The 18,470-nt window shown below is 39.4% G+C and overlaps 2 protein-coding genes and 1 long non-coding RNA gene across 7 annotated transcripts in view; 1 reads left to right on the top strand and 2 right to left on the bottom strand.

Annotated features, from left to right (window-relative positions):
* The window catches only part of LOC110015840 (CD209 antigen-like protein D), a 59,303-nt gene that overhangs the window by 815 nt on the left and 40,018 nt on the right, over positions 1–18,470 (bottom strand). For 3 of the 5 annotated variants that reach the window (XM_023959756.2, XM_023959753.2, XM_023959755.2), the window contains exon 2: positions 3,416–3,478. In XM_023959756.2, coding sequence (XP_023815524.1) covers positions 3,416–3,478 — 63 coding nt within the window. Of the gene's footprint in view, positions 1–3,415; positions 3,479–4,316; positions 4,603–18,470 lie in introns of those variants that run through there. The other 2 variants (XR_013658968.1, XM_023959752.2) reach the window with 1 other exon arrangement.
* On the bottom strand, positions 5,822–10,353 carry LOC110013947 (uncharacterized). Its single transcript, XM_078955129.1, has 2 exons — positions 6,278–10,353; positions 5,822–6,178 (listed from the first exon to the last, which is right to left on the bottom strand). The coding sequence occupies exon 1, from the start codon at positions 10,052–10,054 to the stop codon at positions 8,333–8,335; it is 1,722 nt and encodes a 573-aa protein (XP_078811255.1). The 5' UTR covers positions 10,055–10,353; the 3' UTR covers positions 5,822–6,178; positions 6,278–8,332.
* Positions 14,461–18,470, top strand: part of LOC144995434 (uncharacterized) — a 61,703-nt gene continuing 57,693 nt past the window's right edge. Inside the window, exons 1-2 of the long non-coding RNA XR_013658971.1 lie at positions 14,461–14,906; positions 15,480–15,546. This is a non-coding gene — a long non-coding RNA (uncharacterized LOC144995434). The remainder of the gene's footprint in view (positions 14,907–15,479; positions 15,547–18,470) is intronic.

Consider the following 18,470-nt stretch of genomic DNA (forward strand, 5'->3'; position numbering starts at 1 on the left):
GAGGTGTCGGAATCTACAGTTCAATTTCAAATAGAAATTTCCCAGAAGTCTCTACGAAAAACCAGTATGGATCGATGCTCAGGTTTGTCTTTATTTATCATTAAACTGTTAATCGTTGTCATATTGGGGTAAAGGTTTCTGTTGAAGTAGCCAGAAGAGAGGAGGAAAGAGCAAGAAGGGAGGAAGAGCAACAGGAGAGTCTGTTAAGCTAACATACTTAAGTTGAAAATATAGTTCAAAAAATGTAACTTCGTCATTGTTTTTCTGCAATTTGTTTAATTAATGCATGGACAAAAATGAATTATTTACATGTATTATTTAAATCTGAGCCATTTTTAAGAATAAATCTCTAAAGGATTTTCATATAAATATCAAATGTTCATATTTACTATTTCGTTATATATGTTAACATCTTTTTATACATATTAACAATAACGATGGTCCTCTAGAGTCATGTGAGACACAGTTTGAGCTGAAAGGAAAGCAGAGATTTGTCCTCGCAGACGGACGCCACTTTGCTCGTCCTGCATGTGCCTGGTGTCGTCCAACTGTTGCTCCCAGCAGTCCCCTTTGCTGATGCACAGATTGTGCAGGATTGAACTGCAGGCAATGATTTTCATTGCAAAGGTTGGTTTTACTTCCAGTGCCCCCAGAAATATTGCTCCCCTCCTCATCTTAATCATGCCAAATGCTCTCTCCACCACAGAGCGTGTTCTGGTTGTAACGGGCCTCAACCACATTCCTCATGGGTTCACTGTGAGGCAGGGGTCGGGAACCTATGGCTCGCGAGCCATATATGGCTCTTTTGATGGTCACATGTGGCTCGCAGACAAATCTTTAATCATACTTTTTTTTTCATTAGACCAGTCCTTCTCGGGCGCGATGCGATGCCAGAGGCGCGCAGTAGTAGCAGTGCTTGGAGAGAAAACTATCAGTTTACTATCATCTATTATTTTACAGAGTTTGTACCGCCCGGAAACCTGTGAATTGCCGTGCCTAAAACTGCGCGCTCCCGTCTCTGAGGAAGAGCGCGCAGATGCGGGGACGGGATGTGTGAGGAAGAGGGGGGGGAGGGGGGGGGGCAGCAGGTGAATCGCGCAGGGATAGTAAAAACGTAAACCCGCTGCCCGTCTCTCACTGCAGCGTGAGTGTGTGTTTGGCTCCATGTCTGCATGTGATCAGTCTTTGTCACATCTACAGAACATTCAGACCTACGATCACGTTTAAAGTCTCAACGCCTGCATGAAGCAGAAACTCACCACGTATCAACCAGACTAGACCATCAGCAAAACTACCACGAGAAATACTCATCATTTATCAGCAACAGCATAACGATGTTATTAAAAAGAATCCACAGACTTATTGTACTTTAAAAGTGTTAAAATTACATCAAATGCACACATTCATTTGTATTTTTAGTTTTAAAAATATTGTCGCGGACTGAGTTTAACTTGGCTGTCGGGCCTCGTTAAAAGTTCTGGAGTTCATCGAACGCATCGATCAAGCAGTGATCTGATTGGCCCTCAGTTCTGTCGCTCAGCCTGTTGTTAGGGAGTTTGGACCAATGAGGTTCAGCTATGGGCCGAATAAGGGAAATGGGAGGACTGGAGCGGGAGCAGGGGAATAAAAAGTTGAGAGAAGCGCTCTCTCTCGTCTCGGCGGGCGAGAATAAGGAGTTGCTGAATTAATTGTACGGCGTTTGTTGTGGTCTGCAGTAACCAGAATAAAGAACCTTAAAAGAGGTTAAGTCTCCGTGCCTCAGTGTGGGTAAGGGACGCTACATTATTGTATGGCTCTTTCAAAATTACATTTAAAAATATGTGGCGTTTATGGCTCTCTTGGCCAAAAAGGTTCCCGACCCCTGCTGTAAGGTGTCAGCAGCATGATGGGATGGGCAATGCAGAGATACCCACCATCACCCAAAAGGATCCTTCAGGTGGGTAATGTTTGATTTACATCAATTGGGCTTTTTAGTAGAACCTGTGAATCATGGATTGATCCTTGATTCCCAACAAAAATATCTATAAATTTGGCATTAGAGTCACGTACAGCCTGCAGTTGAATGGAATAAAAAAGCTCCCTTTTAAAATAACAACATGCATTTTCTTTTAGGGCCATTATTCTTATGTGGCAGCCATCGATGCTCCCCACGACCTTTAGGAAGGTCGAAGACCCAGCGAGCTGCTGAAAACCAGAGGTGACTAATGGTAGTTCATTCCATGGGATGCCGGATGACGTGGTCTGCTGTCCTGTGGACAACGTCCCTCACAGTGGACAGTGGCATGTTAAAGGCCCTGGCTACCACACCGTAAGATGTGCCACACGCCAGCCAGAAAGAAACATCAGGACCGCTGTCTCCTGGTTGCCACATAGCTGACTCTAATTCACTCAATCAACCACAGCATACATAAGCTCTGTACTGAGCTGAGCTCAATGCAAAGTATTGATTGTGCCATTCTGCCTTCCTTACCGAGTGTTACATCTGGACCTGATCTTCTGAGGACCATCAATGCAATTAATGCAAGAACAGAGTCAAACACTTTATCCAGACATAAAGACAAACAGCGACAGGAAACTAATAATTCAGTTAAAACAGTTAGTCTGCTTTTCATAGACGGATTATCCAGAGGACAGTGTGTTAATGCAGTGGTCCCCAACCTTTTTGTCACCATGGACCGGTACAAAGCAAGACACGTTTACCGTAGATCGGGGGTGGTATTTTCTCTTTAGTAATAATAATAACAATAATAATAATGAACGTAAATCCACTGTTTAATAATAATAATATTATAATAATAATAATCGTAACGTCACACCAACAACAGCACATCACATGCACAGGCATTGGTGTCGCGACTTTGACGTGCGTTAAGTGTGACGGATGTAACAGAGAGAATCCGGTCACTTTTCAAAATGAAATGGGGTTTTTTTTTGGGAAAAAAAACAATAAAATGGAAATTATTTTTTCTTTCTGTGGGTCCCGGTGCCAAAATTTCCCGCGACCCGGTGCCAAGTGTCACGCAGCCCGGTACCGGTCCGCGATCCGGTGGTTGGGGACCACTGTGTTAATGGATCCCTTTAACCTTAGCTCAGTTAGAAATCCTGTTTAGCCCAGTTTGCATGAAATAAATATAAGATTAATAATTTACGGTGGTCGACAGGGCTCACACTACATACAAAAGATAAAATGCCGATTAGATTGAAACTGAATTGGGGGTTTTTTCGCTGGTAGAAAAAAAAAAAGTCCTCATTTCCGTTGTGCTGAGGTAAATGCTAATGCTGCGGTTATGTTATTGTGCTTCGGGTAATTTCGTTGCGTTGTTTCTTTTATATGTAGTGTGAACCCTGTCGGCCATCGTAATAAGTGAGGTAAAAAAAATATATAGATGATTTAGGTGTTTTTAATGTTTCTCACCTTCAGAGTGTTTCTTTAGCTCCTTCACTTCCATCTGCAGATTGCTAATGTTGGCCACCATGTCTGGAAAATTACATTATTTGGTGAAATAAACCATACAAAAGTTAAATAAATTCAAGTTTACATTGTGCTTTTAGGATAAACATCAATAAAACATATTTTTAATTTGGAAAATAAAAGTCTCTGCTGGTAAATGGCGTATACTTATGTGGCGCTTTTCTTCCTACAAGGACAAAGCGCTTTACAGTCACAGACCCATTCACCCAGTCACACACACATTCATACTCTGGTGGTCGCTCCGCTGCCAAACACAGGCGCCAGCCTACCACCAGAGGCAAGGTGGGGTTCAGTGTCTTGCCCAAGGACACTTCGGCTCATGGGTGTGCAAGGCGGGAATCGAACCTGCAACCTTAAGATTATGGGTCGACCACCCTTCCACTGCCCAAAGTCCCTGCTGCTAGTTTGATGTTTTTAACTAAACTATTATGTTGAGGTGTTAGATTTCATCTTACATGAGGATAGAATGATGGATCCAGCTGACAGGACAGTACACAGCACCAACAGACGCCATTGTTCACATCTGCAGAACTGATGATGCAATGTAGAAACCTGGCTTTGTACTGAAGTAGGGAAACGATATTTTGGGGACATGTCCACATCAGTGACCCCCCCACCCCACCCAAGTTCACGGAGTACACTACCACAGGACCCCCCCAGATCTGATCAAAAGATTCAGATCCCACTGTTCACTGGGAAGGGTCAGTCATAATAATCTTCTGGAACCGTTTCAATCCGGTTTCCACCCCTTACACAGCACTGAACCCATGCCATGCTAAATGCTGAACTGGTACTGAGGTTTTGATCAGCATGTCTGGATGCAGAAGATTGAGTTCATTCTTACCTTGTTCTGGTGACTGAACCCTTCTGGTGTCCTCCACAGATTCATATGCATCGTGGTAGGTTTTCACCTCACAGTCCTTCCAGTCTGATGTGTCTTCTAGCTGCTTTCTGTTGTATCTGACCTTCGTGGAGAAATCTGGTTTGGCATAAATATCTGAGGCCATCTTCAGGCTGATGCAGTAGAAGAGGTGCTGCAGCTGTGTTATCACTCAGAGGTGGACTGAAGATGATGCAGAAAGTGAAACATTTTCTGCATTTGAGCTGAAGACAGGATTTCCTGTTTAACTGTAAACATACTTAGAGGAAGTAGCAGCGCGGAAGTGTAAAAACACTACTACACCTCCAGTTTCTATTAGTTTTTCTGGTTATCTATTAAATTTGATGAAAAATATCTAAATAAGAATGAATGTTTTTTTAAAAAGCAAAGTATTAAAAATATCTTGCTGTGTTCACAGGAAATGTTACTTTTTCTAATTTTCTAAAATAAACTAAACGTGCTTTAGTTCTTCATATTTCACAGGTAGCTGCACTGTGGTGTAGCGGTCAGCACTCTTGCCTCTCAGCACGAACACTGTTGATACGTAGCTCACTTATCAAATCCTTTTTCCCACATTCAGACACACAAACACATGGATTGTAGTCTCTCAATGTCTGAAACAGTCAGACTCAAGTGCAGCTGTTTATTCTGTTAAAGCTTCTTTATGCTTCATTTACTTTAAGGATGCTAGCATGAACTACAAAGGAGAGCAGAGATTTTAGTTGTTGCAGATGATTTATATCATGTTGGAGCGACTTCAAGTAAACCACACTATGAGTTCACTGAATGACTAAGTGACAAAATCAGGCTGCAACTATTTCTGGTTCCAAACCACAACATATCTGCTGCTATCAACCCACTGCATTACCGTCTGTCTGCATGAGTCAATATGCAACTTCAAGCAGCAAATGACGACAAAGTCCAATCTATATGTTGTTTGTTTATGGTTATTATTTTGTAGAACTACATCATGACGACAACTGTTTGTTTTTTGCACTAGAAAATTATGTTTGTGGCAGTTTAAAAATACATTTAAAAAAAAGAAAAAGAAAACTCCTGTCTGCATTGTACATTTTGTCAGTCTGCATGCTTTAGTTTATATTTAATATTTTTATATTATAGCACAGACTAAGTTACGACGGAGTATTAGAGCCACCAAAAAAAAAAAAGTAAATTTACGACTTTTTATCTCATAAATTTACGACTTAAAATCTCATAAATTTACGAGAAAAAAGTCGTAGATTAAGGAAAAAACACAGAAGTTGTTCGTTTATCGGAACCTAGCTTGAAGATGAAGTATGTGGAGCCTTTTGTGAAGCTTCATTTCCGGATTATTATAGGTGTAAAACAAAGAGATTCTGAACCTTTTGGCGACTCAAAATCAGATTATTTTCCGTGTAGTAGTCTTTCCGGGGTTCAGTGTCAGTAAAGCGGAGTTTAATATGTAAAATAAGGAGCTCAGAGACACGTTTGGGTGTAGACAATCGCTGCAGCCTTTATTCTCCTTTTCATTCACATATCCTGAAGTTCATTTGTCTCATTACGTCATGAACCTGTCATCCCAACACCAATGCGGAAGTAAACAGTCTTACAAACGCCCCCTCCTGCGGATGAAATGTCCCGTTTCAGCATAAAACAATAAAAAGGAATGAAAATAGTGTTTTATATTGGCTTTGGAACGTTGAAAATGCCAAAAAAAAGTGCTCCTCCTTTTGTGTGACGGAAGCGTCCCACAGACGTAGAGTCTTGTCTTTGGTGGAGGAAGAAAGGATTCAAGCGAACAGCTGCAGGGACACCGACGACGGCTTCATCGGGCTGCAGAGATCCTGCAAACCAACCATCAATAAATAAAACTTTAATGAATCGGAAATCAAACAAATGACCTTCCAGACATCTGGAACGTTATCAATTAACATTCAGCTCACCTGTTCAACAAAGTTTAGTCGGTCTTCTCTGCGGCTGCACGGCGTTCACCTGCTGCTCTGCATGCTCACTTCCACTGTAATCTCCTAAAATTACGAGTTTTTTTCTCCTAAATTTAGGAGTTTTTATCTCCTAAATTTACGAGTTTTTATCTCCTAAATTTACGAGATAAAATCTCGTAATTTTACTTTTTTTTTTTTTTGGTGGCTCTAATTTTTTTTTTTTTTGTGGCCCTAATACTCCGTCGTACTAAGTAACATAGGTGTTACTGTCTCATTTTAAATCTCGTAATATTCATTTTTTTTATTTGTGACCCTAAAACCCTCGTAAAAAATGAATGATTTAAAATTTACCAAAATTTTTTTTTTTTTAAATCAACCTCTAAAATGGACAAATCTACACAATCAGCACAGAATCCAATACTTATTTCCTCCACTGTAGAAAAATCCACCAAAATATAACTTTAAACAAAAATAATTAATTCTTTCAGCAATAATTATTATAAAATGTCCAAGTGAGATCTATGATTTGATTAAAAAGACTCATGGTTGAATAATTGAGAATTTAAAAGTTTTGTTCATTTTTTTTCCATCTAATCAGTTGGACACTAACAGGAAATGGTTTCTTCTGAAATGTGCTGTTAACAGTTTAGGATCTGAAACAAAGACTGAACATGGCAGAGCTCATGACAAAATGCAGCGAGTGCACAATATCTCTGAGATCATGCGATTGCTCACGCATGAGACGAGCCCGATGAGCCGGTCACGCTCATGAAAGAAAACCGTCTCTCACCTGTGATGACTTTTTGTGGTCAGGGGAGGAAACGCGCTCAGGGGGAAAATGTTTGACAAGTGTGTGGAGATGTTTAATTTAGGAGTGGAGTTTTGAATAATAAAATAAAAATAATTTAAGATCCAAAAAACGTGTTTTATAGCCTGTTATGAATTACTTTTGTATAGTTTTATTGACGAAATAGATGCAAGAATCTCCATTTTTAGTTTCTTTTAACCCTTGTGCTTTCCCAAGACCCGATCCTTACACTGACGTGTTATTGCTACCATGACAAAGGTGGGTACAGCACCATCAGATGAAGGTTTGGACCCACTGGAAGTCCAAACCTTCATCTGATGGGGCATCTGCACTGCCCCTGTTAGGAGCAGGGCAGATGCCTTTGACAAAGTTGCTCCTGGGGGTAAATTCAGGCACTCAAACCCCTCCACCACGATAAGGTGGCGATTCAGGGAGGGGGAATTTTTCAGTCACAAGCCAATCATTAACAATTAGGGTGGCAAAACCGGAGTCCTGGGAGGAAACCCACAGGCCGCTCTTTTCATGTGGAACTAAGAATTTAGTGGGACTGATTTTTTGGGGCCAAATTTCATCTTTTTTTTGTTTTAGTTGTCATTTTTGGGGAGTCGTCCTGCACAACAAAAAGCTGGAAGTCGTCGTCTGTGACTCTTCTAGTAGATCCTAAACTATCAGGAACCACAGAATGGTTCTTCTAAACAGGTGGGGGGAACCGAAGCCCTCGGAGGAAACCCACGCAGACACGGGTCCGTCAGGAACCAGAACTGACCCAACAAACCAACGTGCCGCCCCATTTTTTCTAGCTTATTTTGGGAACCCATGTGACACAAAAACTAGACAGTTGAACTTTAGCTATACTAACCCCAAACTCCAAACCCATCTTTTCTGAACTTCTTTTACAACCTTAAGTCAGTTTTTTAAAAACATTTACAGTCTATGATGAAAAATATAACATCATTAAAACCCCAGTTATAATTTAGAAGAGTCACATAAAAACATTAGAACAGATTTCTAGACTTTTATTTTACTTTTTTTTTGCTGTCAGAGTGAAATTGAAAAATATATTTTTAAGATACAGGCCTACCACAATTACAAAAACTAATAAAAAATATAACAGTCTAAATAAATACGTCAAAACATTAATAATCAACTAACAAATAACTAAATACTAAAAAGATAAAGCATCTCTATATTTTCTGGATCTAATCCCAGCAAACATCCTACAAGCTAAATAAAGATTTCTAGATCCACTACGTTCTCCAGCCTCTTTCTAGCTCTCTGAGGCTCTGTTGTTTCTTAGGTTGGGTCTTTTTAGGACCCTTGGGAACCTTCTTTGGTAGTTCAGACCTTTTCACAGACACGGGTTTGGGGCTCAAACTTGGCTGGTTTCTAGCAAGACTCTGAGGCTGTTGGGTCCTTCCAGTATCCATGGAAACCTGCTTTGGTTCCGGGGTCTTCACAGACACGGGTCTGGGTCTCAGACCTGGCCGGTTTCTAGGAGAACTCTGAGGCTGTTGGGTCCTTCCAGTATCCATGGAAACCTGCTTTGGTTCTGGAATTCTCACAGACACGGGTCTGGGTCTCAGAATTGGCCGGTTTCTAGGAGAACTCTGAGGCTGTTGGGTCCTTCCAGTATCCATGGAAACCTGCTTTGGTTCTGGGTTTCTCACAGACACGGGTTTGGGGATCAGACTTGGCCGCTTTCTAGCAGGACTCTGAGGCTGGTTCTGGACAGATTTCTGCTGGTGGAACTTGGATCTCCATTCTGAAACCTGCTCAGCCAGAACTGCATTCTCCTTCCTCAAAGACTCCTGTTCTTTTCTTGAAACTTCGAGCTTCGCCGGTATTTGTTGTCTCTCAAAGAAATCCACGTTCAGCTCCATGAATTCCCATTTCAGGTGGCAGTTTTCCTTTTTCAATTCATCTACATTTTTTACCACCTGATGGAATTCTTTTAGCAGCATTTTAATGTCTGATTCTGCATTTTCCACCTTCCTTTGTTCTTCCAGAAGGTCTTCCTTTTCTTTTTCAAGGGAATTTATTTGACATTTCAACTCCTGGATCTGTTCAGGATAGACGAGTTCTCCATCCTGCTGTTCACTGTGGATCTGAATGACCTCCCGGATGTGCTGGCATTGGTCCTCCAAGTGGCTTTTTTGGGCTTCAATGCATATCAAATCGATCCTCATTGCTGCTTCTTTACTGCGTTTTTTCTTGAGATCTTCCAAGTCCTTCTGGAGAACTGCATTTTCCTGCTCTAAGGCCTGGATCTGATCTCGGTATTCTTCCTGCAGATCCTCAGGAGAAATGTCCGGAGTCATCATCAGGAGAGCTTCCTCTTGTTGGATCTTTAATTGAAGTTCCAGAAGCTTTTCTTTGAGGACTGAGTTCTGGTCCTGGGCAGCTTTGAGGTGGTCTCCTGCAGGGTCATACTTGGCTTTTCTGTCTGACAAAACAAGAAGTTTGTCCTGAAGCTTTTCAAGTTCCTGGGCCATTTCCTCATTTTGCAGCTCTAAGTCCAAGATGCTGGTTTGATCGTGTTGGTGTTGACTTTCTGCTTGAAATCCAGGCTGATCTTCCTGAACTCCTTCAGCCTCACGTGTCAGATACGTGAAGTTCAGAGCTCTGTCAGTGAGGTCGGCTGAGATGGAATCGTTTCTCAGCTTCTCAGCTTCCTTAAGGAGCATCTGCAGGTTTTGGAGAGCTGTCCGGAGAGAATTGTTCTGCTCCACAAAATAATCCAGTTCCTGCTGTTTGTCCTTGTACAGGTCCTCCCAGGTTATCTGATCCCTGGGGGTTTTATTTCCGCGTTTGAACCATTTCCAAACACTTTGCTTTGCTCTCTGAGTGAATCCTTTGAATCCCTGCTCCTGCTTTCTGGTGTGGTCTGGCGTCTCGCTGTCCGAATCCCAGAGGGATTCAGTTGAAGAGCTGGTAGCTCCAAGACCTTTAAACACATTGTTGTGGAACATGGCTGGTTCTGGATTGAAGTGAATTTGTGAAAGAGCTGAAGGCTTGAACGTTTTTGGAAACACGAATTTCTGTAAATGCTTGGAAATCTCTCTTTAGATCTTTAAAATGCTGCAAGACTCAGAAAGATGGAGTATTTAGAAACTTTGGAGAGGAAGTAACTGGATATCAAATGACGTCAAACGATGTCAAATGATGTCATTTTAATCATTTTAATTCCTCTGAAATTACATCATTATGACATCATTTGACATCATTATGACATCATTTTTCTGTACGTGTCTGGAGATGACATCATTTTAATGCCACGCCCTCTGGTGACATCACTGTTTGTCTGTCCCTCACCTCACGTGACTGCCAACACGTGTGGTGACGTCAGTCCTTGTGGTCACGTGAGACTGACCCAATTGGTGTTTTTTTAATCTTCATCTTCATGAGCAGCTTCTCATGAGGCTGAAAAGAACTTCAGAATAAACTGAGAGCTTTTCGCCCAACTGAACCGGTCCTTCCGGGCTGCCGGATAGACATATCGGTGGTCAGAAACGCATCTTTCCTCTAAGAATTTCCCTCCTTCCTCCGTCGTGGTAGAAGCAGCGGGAATGTCGTGCTCCTGAAGGCCTGTCCTGGTCGTTATACAGGAACATCTGGGCCAAGCTCGGTGACTTTAGGCGGTTCCGTCCTTCCTGATCTGCTGGTGGACTCCCGTCATCGGCGTGAGGAGCTGTAAACTCCTGCCTGCGAGGGGTGAGCTCGCCAAGCCACAGAACAAAACACATTTGAAAAAAAAGAAATAAAAACCTTTATTGATATTCCTGCAAATGCCTATTGCCAGAAGTGTGTGTGTGGGGGGGGGGGTGCATGCATACAAGGGTTTCACATTACCATTGCAACTTGCCAATAGTTTAAAAGGATTTAGATTATGGCTTCAATTAAATCTTGTGAAGATACTATTATTTAAAAGTCTTTTGAAATATAGCTAATCTTTATCAAACAAATCTGATAGAGAAACAAGGAGCAGAGGCGCCCAAAAGAGCATCATACTGGTCCCAAACTCAAAATCCAGTCAAAGTTTTTGGCCCGTCTGTTCCTCGTTTATCCACCTGATTTGTGACAACATTTTTGATAAAGATCAGTTATTTTTTTAAAGACTTAAATAACAGTTTCATCACCAGATTTAACTTAAGCCATACTCTAAATAACTTAAAACAATTCAATTCAATTCAATTCAATTTTATTTGTATAGCCCAAAATCACAACAACAGTCGTCTCAAGCAAGAGTCGCTTCGGGAACGTGAAAACGTTGTTTGCATGCGCCCCCGTCTTTCTGGCAATGGCCGTTTGCAGGAATATCAATAAAGTTTATTTTAAAAAAGTGTTTGTCATGCTCAACGCTAGCGCCGGCTTCAATAAACTTTTTTTCCATTCTGCGGTAGTACAAGAAACAATTTACCCACCGTACAAAGGACTTGTCTGACGACTTTGGCAACATTTGAAAAAAGACAAGATCTAACGACACGACTTGGGGAAATGTCGTAGCTAACGACAAGAGCAACGGTTGCTAAGGACTTTCCTGGCGACAAAGTCAGACGACAGGGGGTAGCGACAATAACAAAGACAAATGCGAAGTTTTAAACACAACGCATGATGAATGAACAATGTTCATGGAGTTCAATGAACTCGTTCAGCAGACATAGACAGTGGACACAAATGGAACCTCATAGCATGGGGCACAGCCGACTCACAACAGAGGACACACCCTGGACTTGGTCCCATCTCCGGCCTGTCTGCTGTTGTGTTGTCTGATATTGACTTGGCTGTGTCAGACCATTATTGTGTGTTTTATCAATCATGAGACTTTTGTGAGAACTAACAAAATGATATATAACTCCTGAAGTGGCAGAAAACTTCAGTGACAATTTAAAACAAGCTCCAGCTCAGATTTCACCGTTGTCCTGTGATTCTCTGATTGATAATTTTAATGTCAGATGGAAGTTTACCATCGATTCAGCAGCTCTGCTGGAAACAAAAACACTGAAACTGAATTCAAAGATGCCTAAAAATCTACAACCATGCTGTCAAACAGGCAAGGACACTTTTATTTATTTTTTTATTTTTATTTTATTTATTTTTTTATTTATTTTTTTTATTTATTTTTTTATTTTTTTTAGGCAAGGACACTTTTATTTCAAAACCCATCAGAGACAATAAACACAACACCCGGTTTCTTTTTAAGACAATTGATTTTTTGCCTGACTGCCACCGTCTACATTCATGACCATATCAATATTGATAATTGATAAACATATATATTGAATCTACAGTGACGTGTGTTTTCTGTATGCATTGCTGCAAAAACATCAATTCATGATTATGAGAAATTACACTGTATAGAAGATGGCATCATCTTCATACATTTTTTTCTTTACTTTCTAATCAATGTAAAACTTGAAATCTAAAAAGACAAAGTTCAGATGAATATTTTTAAAACTTTGTCTACTATGAAACCATCCTATGGGAGTCCATTAAAATGTTTATTTATTTATATGTCATAATATATATTTTCAAAACAATAATTGTTTGTATTAGCTAAGAAGACTTTCTTATACAACCTTTTTACACTGAGATCCTGACTTTCCATCTGTTTCTGCTCCTCATTATTTTGTCACTGTTTAAAGTGTCCTCTAACAGATTCAATGTAAAATGGTTTTGGTTTTTTATAGTTTAAATTTGAATTTGTTATGTGTTTGACTTTTCTTTTACTGTTTGTTTGTTTGTTTGTTTGTTTGTTTGTTTGTTTGTTTGCTGCTTTGTCAAGCATCTGTGACCAAATAATTTTTCTCATGATAACTAAAGATGAGTCTGATTGTTCAAAAGCTGTTAAGACACCATTTATTGTTGCAAGAAATAAAGTTTTGGATAAAGTTTTGAGGAAAACAAAACTTCAAAAGAAATGAAATTCAACTTAATAGTTGGAAAAATCAGATAAACACGATTATCTCAAGATTCAGTTTTCTTAGAAGAAACATTTGGAAATGGATTTATCAGTTTACCAGACCAAAGTAGACATTTTGATCTTTGTGCCATCAGCCTCATGTTTCTGTCTCAATGTGTCAAATACTAGATGTCAGAGTTTAAAGCAAGACATTTTGGAAAAGACATTTAAATGGACATTTTCCTGCATCTTTTCAAGGTTCTGCACACTTTCTTGTTTTAAAATCATGAGTTTTAGTCCATCCATTCACCCGTTCCTGTGTCTTTAAAGTCACAACCTGATCACCAAACTTTGTGGTTTGAACTCAAATTTCAATTTTTGCATTTCTTCAAATTTTGTTGATATTTTAGCTGAATTTCGTACCATTTCAGACTCTCTTAAAATTGACTCGAATAAAGTGATTTCCAAACCAAATCAGCTTCCAACGTTGTGTTTAAGATGAATAAATGAGCATCTGTCTCTTTGGTATAGGTGTCCTACAGAGAGGAAACTGAATGTTTTGACAAAGAAAAACTGTAAATGGATTCTTCTACAGCCGTTTCCAGTGTTTCAGAGAGTTGTGCGCTTGTCCAAATGATTTATTCAGATGGAAAGTGTGGTATATGTAAACGTTTGTTAATCGGATGACATTTTTCTGGGCCCACAGTTCAATTCTAGTCCGATCTTTGATCTGAACAAAGATATTTTGCACATAGAACTGCAGCTATTGTCCCCTGGAGCTCTTTCCCTGCTTGGCAGCTTCTCATATTTGACTATCAGTCAGAGAATTTGGAAAAGGAGTAGTTGAAGTGTTACATCAGATACCCTCCCTGTTCTTCCTGCCAACACACTGATCCAGAAAAGAACTATGTTGTCTGACTAGTTAGACATTCTGTTGCTGCTTCTAAACAAACAGAGAAGACGACACTTTGCAGAAAACACAAATCTGTTGTTGAGCTCACAGTAACAGGGACATCTGAATCCAAACGTACCTGGACTCTGATCTGAATCCATAAAGACCAGGAGTACTTATTTTCAGTGGTATGGATATAATAAGCCTGAGGGCTCGGTTCTTTCTTTCAGTTTCTGCTGTTTGCTGCCTCTGTAATCCTGAATGTCAGTAACTGTTTAGTGCAAAACTATTTTTAAGGAGATGATGAAGCTTTATTTCAGAGAAGACTTGCTGACCACAGCAGCATCTTTTCAAAAAGGCTCTAAAACGTTTTCTGTGAGAAAATCATCCATCCAAGCACATGAACAAGGGTCTGTTTGTTTTAGCTCAAATTATTTTTTACAGTATTTTATTACACTCTGCCCTTTTTGCTCATTTGGCTCCATATTTCTAATTTGCTTTTAACAAACATCTGCTAAATGAGCAAATGTTAAAAAAAAATACAATTTCAACTTAGTTTAAATATTACTTTGTAAGGTGTCAGACATCACTTCCTGATTTTTCTAAAGTGACTAGTGAATATAACCAGATTATCTTCCTCAAAATCCTAAACATCACCTTGAATGTAAGAAACATTGAAGAAAATATTTGTTTATATACTTGTAAATAAATTCAGGCGTGAAGGGGTAAAAGATCAGTCTAATTGTTTAGAATTTGTTTGTAGAAACATTAATGGCTTAACCACGAGCTGAACATTGTTGCCCCCTGCTGGTGGAAAGAGCACATTACGGCTGAGGAGACTTCACATTTATTTTTTTCATACAGTGGGGGCTTTTTTGCCGCCTTTAGTGCGTCACTGCGTAAACTTCAAAGGGACTGGAAGAGCAGCGGGTCACGTGCCCCACACACCTGCTGCTGAGGCTTCATTAGCGCTAATGAGGTCCAGCTGTTGGAGTTCGGCTCAGTTCTCCGGGATGCAGCGGAGCTCCAGGTCAGTGGTTCTTCGTTCTGCTCGGGTTGTCGGTTCAATTCTGCTGTGAGGCTCTTTTCTTTGGAGGCAAATATTTTCCTTGTTTAAATTTACGTTATTTTGTTATTATCTATACTTGACGATTTCATGAATTAACCCTAAAAATGCATACATAGTAACTTAACTTAATAAACTCTGCTCTTCATAGATTTTTAAATATATTCCAGAATGTTCTTTTTCTGTGTATTTGAGTCCCTGCTTCCTACTTTTTTTTTATTGGATTATGGAATTGTTTTTAAGGTATTCCAAAGGTTTACTGGTTTTATTTGAAATTGATTCTGTGTAGATGTATAATTTATCTTAGACTAGACTGTAAACAGTATAATTGGCTATGAGACAAAAATCTTTGTATGAAACATTTTTGGGATTTATAATTAACAGTTACTTGTAGATTTCTAAAAGGGTGATTTTTTTATTGTTTTTTGAATAACAGTTTTATTTTTTTCCTTTGCTGAAGTGTCGTCAGCCATATTTAGAAAAATTCTTGTAGTGTAAATGAAAGAGCATTTATGGCTGAACCCTTTCTTTACGAAGGATTCCTTGCTGGAAAATGAAAAGTGGAGATTAAGCCCACAGAGAACAGACACCCATTTTTTCATGGGTAAGTAAATTGTTTCATCTATGTTGGATATCAACTTATAAATTTTGGAGGCGAGCTTGGGATTTTTAAGGTCCATGAAATGTGTTACTGTAAGGGGAGGGTCAGGCAGTATTTAGTGCTTATAGCTGATTTAAGCTGCTGATATTCTAGAAATTTGTTTATATTAATTCCATAGGTTGAGGATAACGTTGAGAGGGACATAAATTTTCTATTCTGAATTATATGCTGGAACTGCTGGATTCCTTTGTTCTTCCATGAAGCAAAATGAATCATGTTTGTTAATTAAAATGTCAGGGTTATTCCAAATGGGGGTAAGTTTACATGGAAATAATGTGAGGTTGTTTTTTTTTAAGAAACTCCCACCAGGCTGTTAGAGATGAGCTGATGTTTAAACCTCTGAAGCATTTGTGTTGTTTAATTTTAGAACTTAAGAAAGGGAAATTAGAAATATCTAAGTTATTACAGAGATTTTGTTCTATATATTTTTATTTTATTTAACCTTTATTTACCCAGGAATTGTCCCATTGAGATAAAGAATATCTTTTTCGAGGGAGTCCTGGCTAGGGGGGAAACAATAAATTACATTTACAATAAAAATGTCAACATTAAAAACAAATAAAAATTAGAACTCATGTAAAACAGGTACAGTTAAAAGTGACTTTCTCCTCAAATCTCAGCTTGGATTTAAAAATATTCAGAGGAATGAGTTCTTTTAATTTCCATCTTTTCTGTAGAGTGTTCCATGTTGAGGGGGCAGAGAAGACAAAAGCCTTTTTCCCCAGTTCTGTACGAGCAAATGGAACGGCGAGCGATAGATGGTCATTTGAGCGCAGTCCGTATGATTCAACAGTCCTCAGCTTGATCAGGCTGCAAATGTAGGAAGGTAAAAGTCCAAGAAGAGATTTGTAAATAAAAATGCAACAGTTTGTGAACCTCCTGGTGGACAGAGAAGACCATCCCACTCCAGAGTACAGTTCACAATGAGTCCAGGCCTTTCAGTTTGTCACAAACCTCAAAGCGGCGTGATACACGGAATCAATCTTACTCAAACATTGAGTTGTTGCATTCATATATAAAAGGTCTCCATAATCTAAAATGGATAAGAAAGTTGCTGTGACAAGTTGTTTTTTAATCCCAAATGAAAAACACTTGTTTCGAAATAAAAAACCCAGTTTAATTTTAGTTTCCTAACAAGATTTTCAATGTGGGGCTTGAATGAGAGGGCATCATCAATCAAGACTCCCAGATATTTGTACATGTGAACCAACTCAATTTCATTTCATCTACAGTGGAAACTGTAAGGAAACCCTGTGGTGTTTTTCTAGAGTTTGAAAACAGCATTAATTTGGTTTTGTCTGCATTAACCATTAATTTTAGCTGGAGAAATGTGTGCTGTACCGTATCAAAAGGTTTTTGCAGATATTCAACAGCAGTGGTAGGGGATGGGTCAAAGCAGTAAATAATTGTCATCGGCATAAAAATACATATTTGCATGAGACACATTTTGATATATATTATTTATATAGATGACAAATAGGAGGGGTCCTAATACAGAACCCTGTGGCACCCCCTTGTGTACATTTAAGAATTCAGAACACAAACCGTCCTGTCTAACACATTGGGTTCTGTTCTTCATGTAATTTGTGAGCCAGGAGACTGCATGATCTGAAAGGCCAAAACTGATAAGTCTTTGTTTTAACACAATGTGATCCACAGTGTCAAATGCTTTTGATAAATCAATAGAGTGCAGCACAGTACTGCTTATTGTCAAGAGCAACAAGAATGTCATTTGTACTGTGCTTATTCCTGAAACCCGACTGTAATGTTGAGAGAAGCTCATTTGAGGATAAAAACTCTTTGAGTTGCTCGCACACAAGAGATTCAAGAATTTTTGACAAGACACACAAATTGGATATTGGCCTGTAGTTGGTTAAAACTGCTGGGTCACCTCCTTTTAAGAGGGGAGTAACAAAAGGTGACTTCCAGATGGAAGGAATTTCTTGAGTTTCAATTGACAGATTAAAAAGTGTTGCAAGAGGCTGAGCAATAAAATCAGCAGCCATTTTTAAAAAGAAAGGCTATCAGATCTGGCCCGGGAGGTTTTCTGTGGTTCAGAGTTTTAAGAGCTTTATGAACTTGATTTACAGTAAAAGGTACAAACATAAAGAGTTCACCGGAAAACACTGTGGGGCACTGAGGCAGCTCCTTTGTAGTCAGAGCAGGAGCCAGATGATATAAAATGATTATTGAAACAATTTAAAACCTCAGTTCGGTCATAAACTGGGACTGAGTTTTTTAAAACAAACGAAGGAAGATCATGTGAACTTTTGTTCACAGAGAAGGATTTTATCACCTTCCAAAATTTCTGCGGATTGTTGAGATGCTCAGTTGTGACAGATAATATTCTGATTTAGCTTTTTTAATGAATGAAGTGCATTTGTTTCTCAGTTGTCTAAAGGTGGACCAGTCCCGGGCTAAGTCTGTTTTTCTGGCTTTGGCCCAAGCCCTGTTCCGAAGGTGAATGATGTCCGATAGCTCTTGGGTGAACCAAGGGTTATCTCGTCCTTTCACTCTAAATTTCTTCATTGGAGCATGTTTATTTATAATCTTTTCAAAGTTGCCCTTAAAAGATGACCAAGCTAACTCAACATTGGGCGTTAGGCCTATGCGCTCCCAGTTAACCAAGGATAAATCATGACGGTAGGCTTGTTCATTAAATTTCTTGAAATTTCTCCTAAAGACGATGCATGGTTTACATTTGGGGATTTTTGCGTCTCTGCATGCAGCAACAACACAGTGATCACTCAAATCATTACAGAAAACACCCGCAGATGAAAATTTGTGTGGAGCATTTGTTAGAATTAAATCAAAGTAGACTTTTCTGGACATTTAGTATTTGGCCTAGTTGGCTGACTAATCAACTG

This window comes from Oryzias latipes, chromosome 11, assembly GCF_053564925.1.
Source record: "Oryzias latipes strain Hd-rR chromosome 11, Olatipes_Hd-rR_3.1".
NCBI lineage: Eukaryota > Metazoa > Chordata > Actinopteri > Beloniformes > Adrianichthyidae > Oryzias > Oryzias latipes.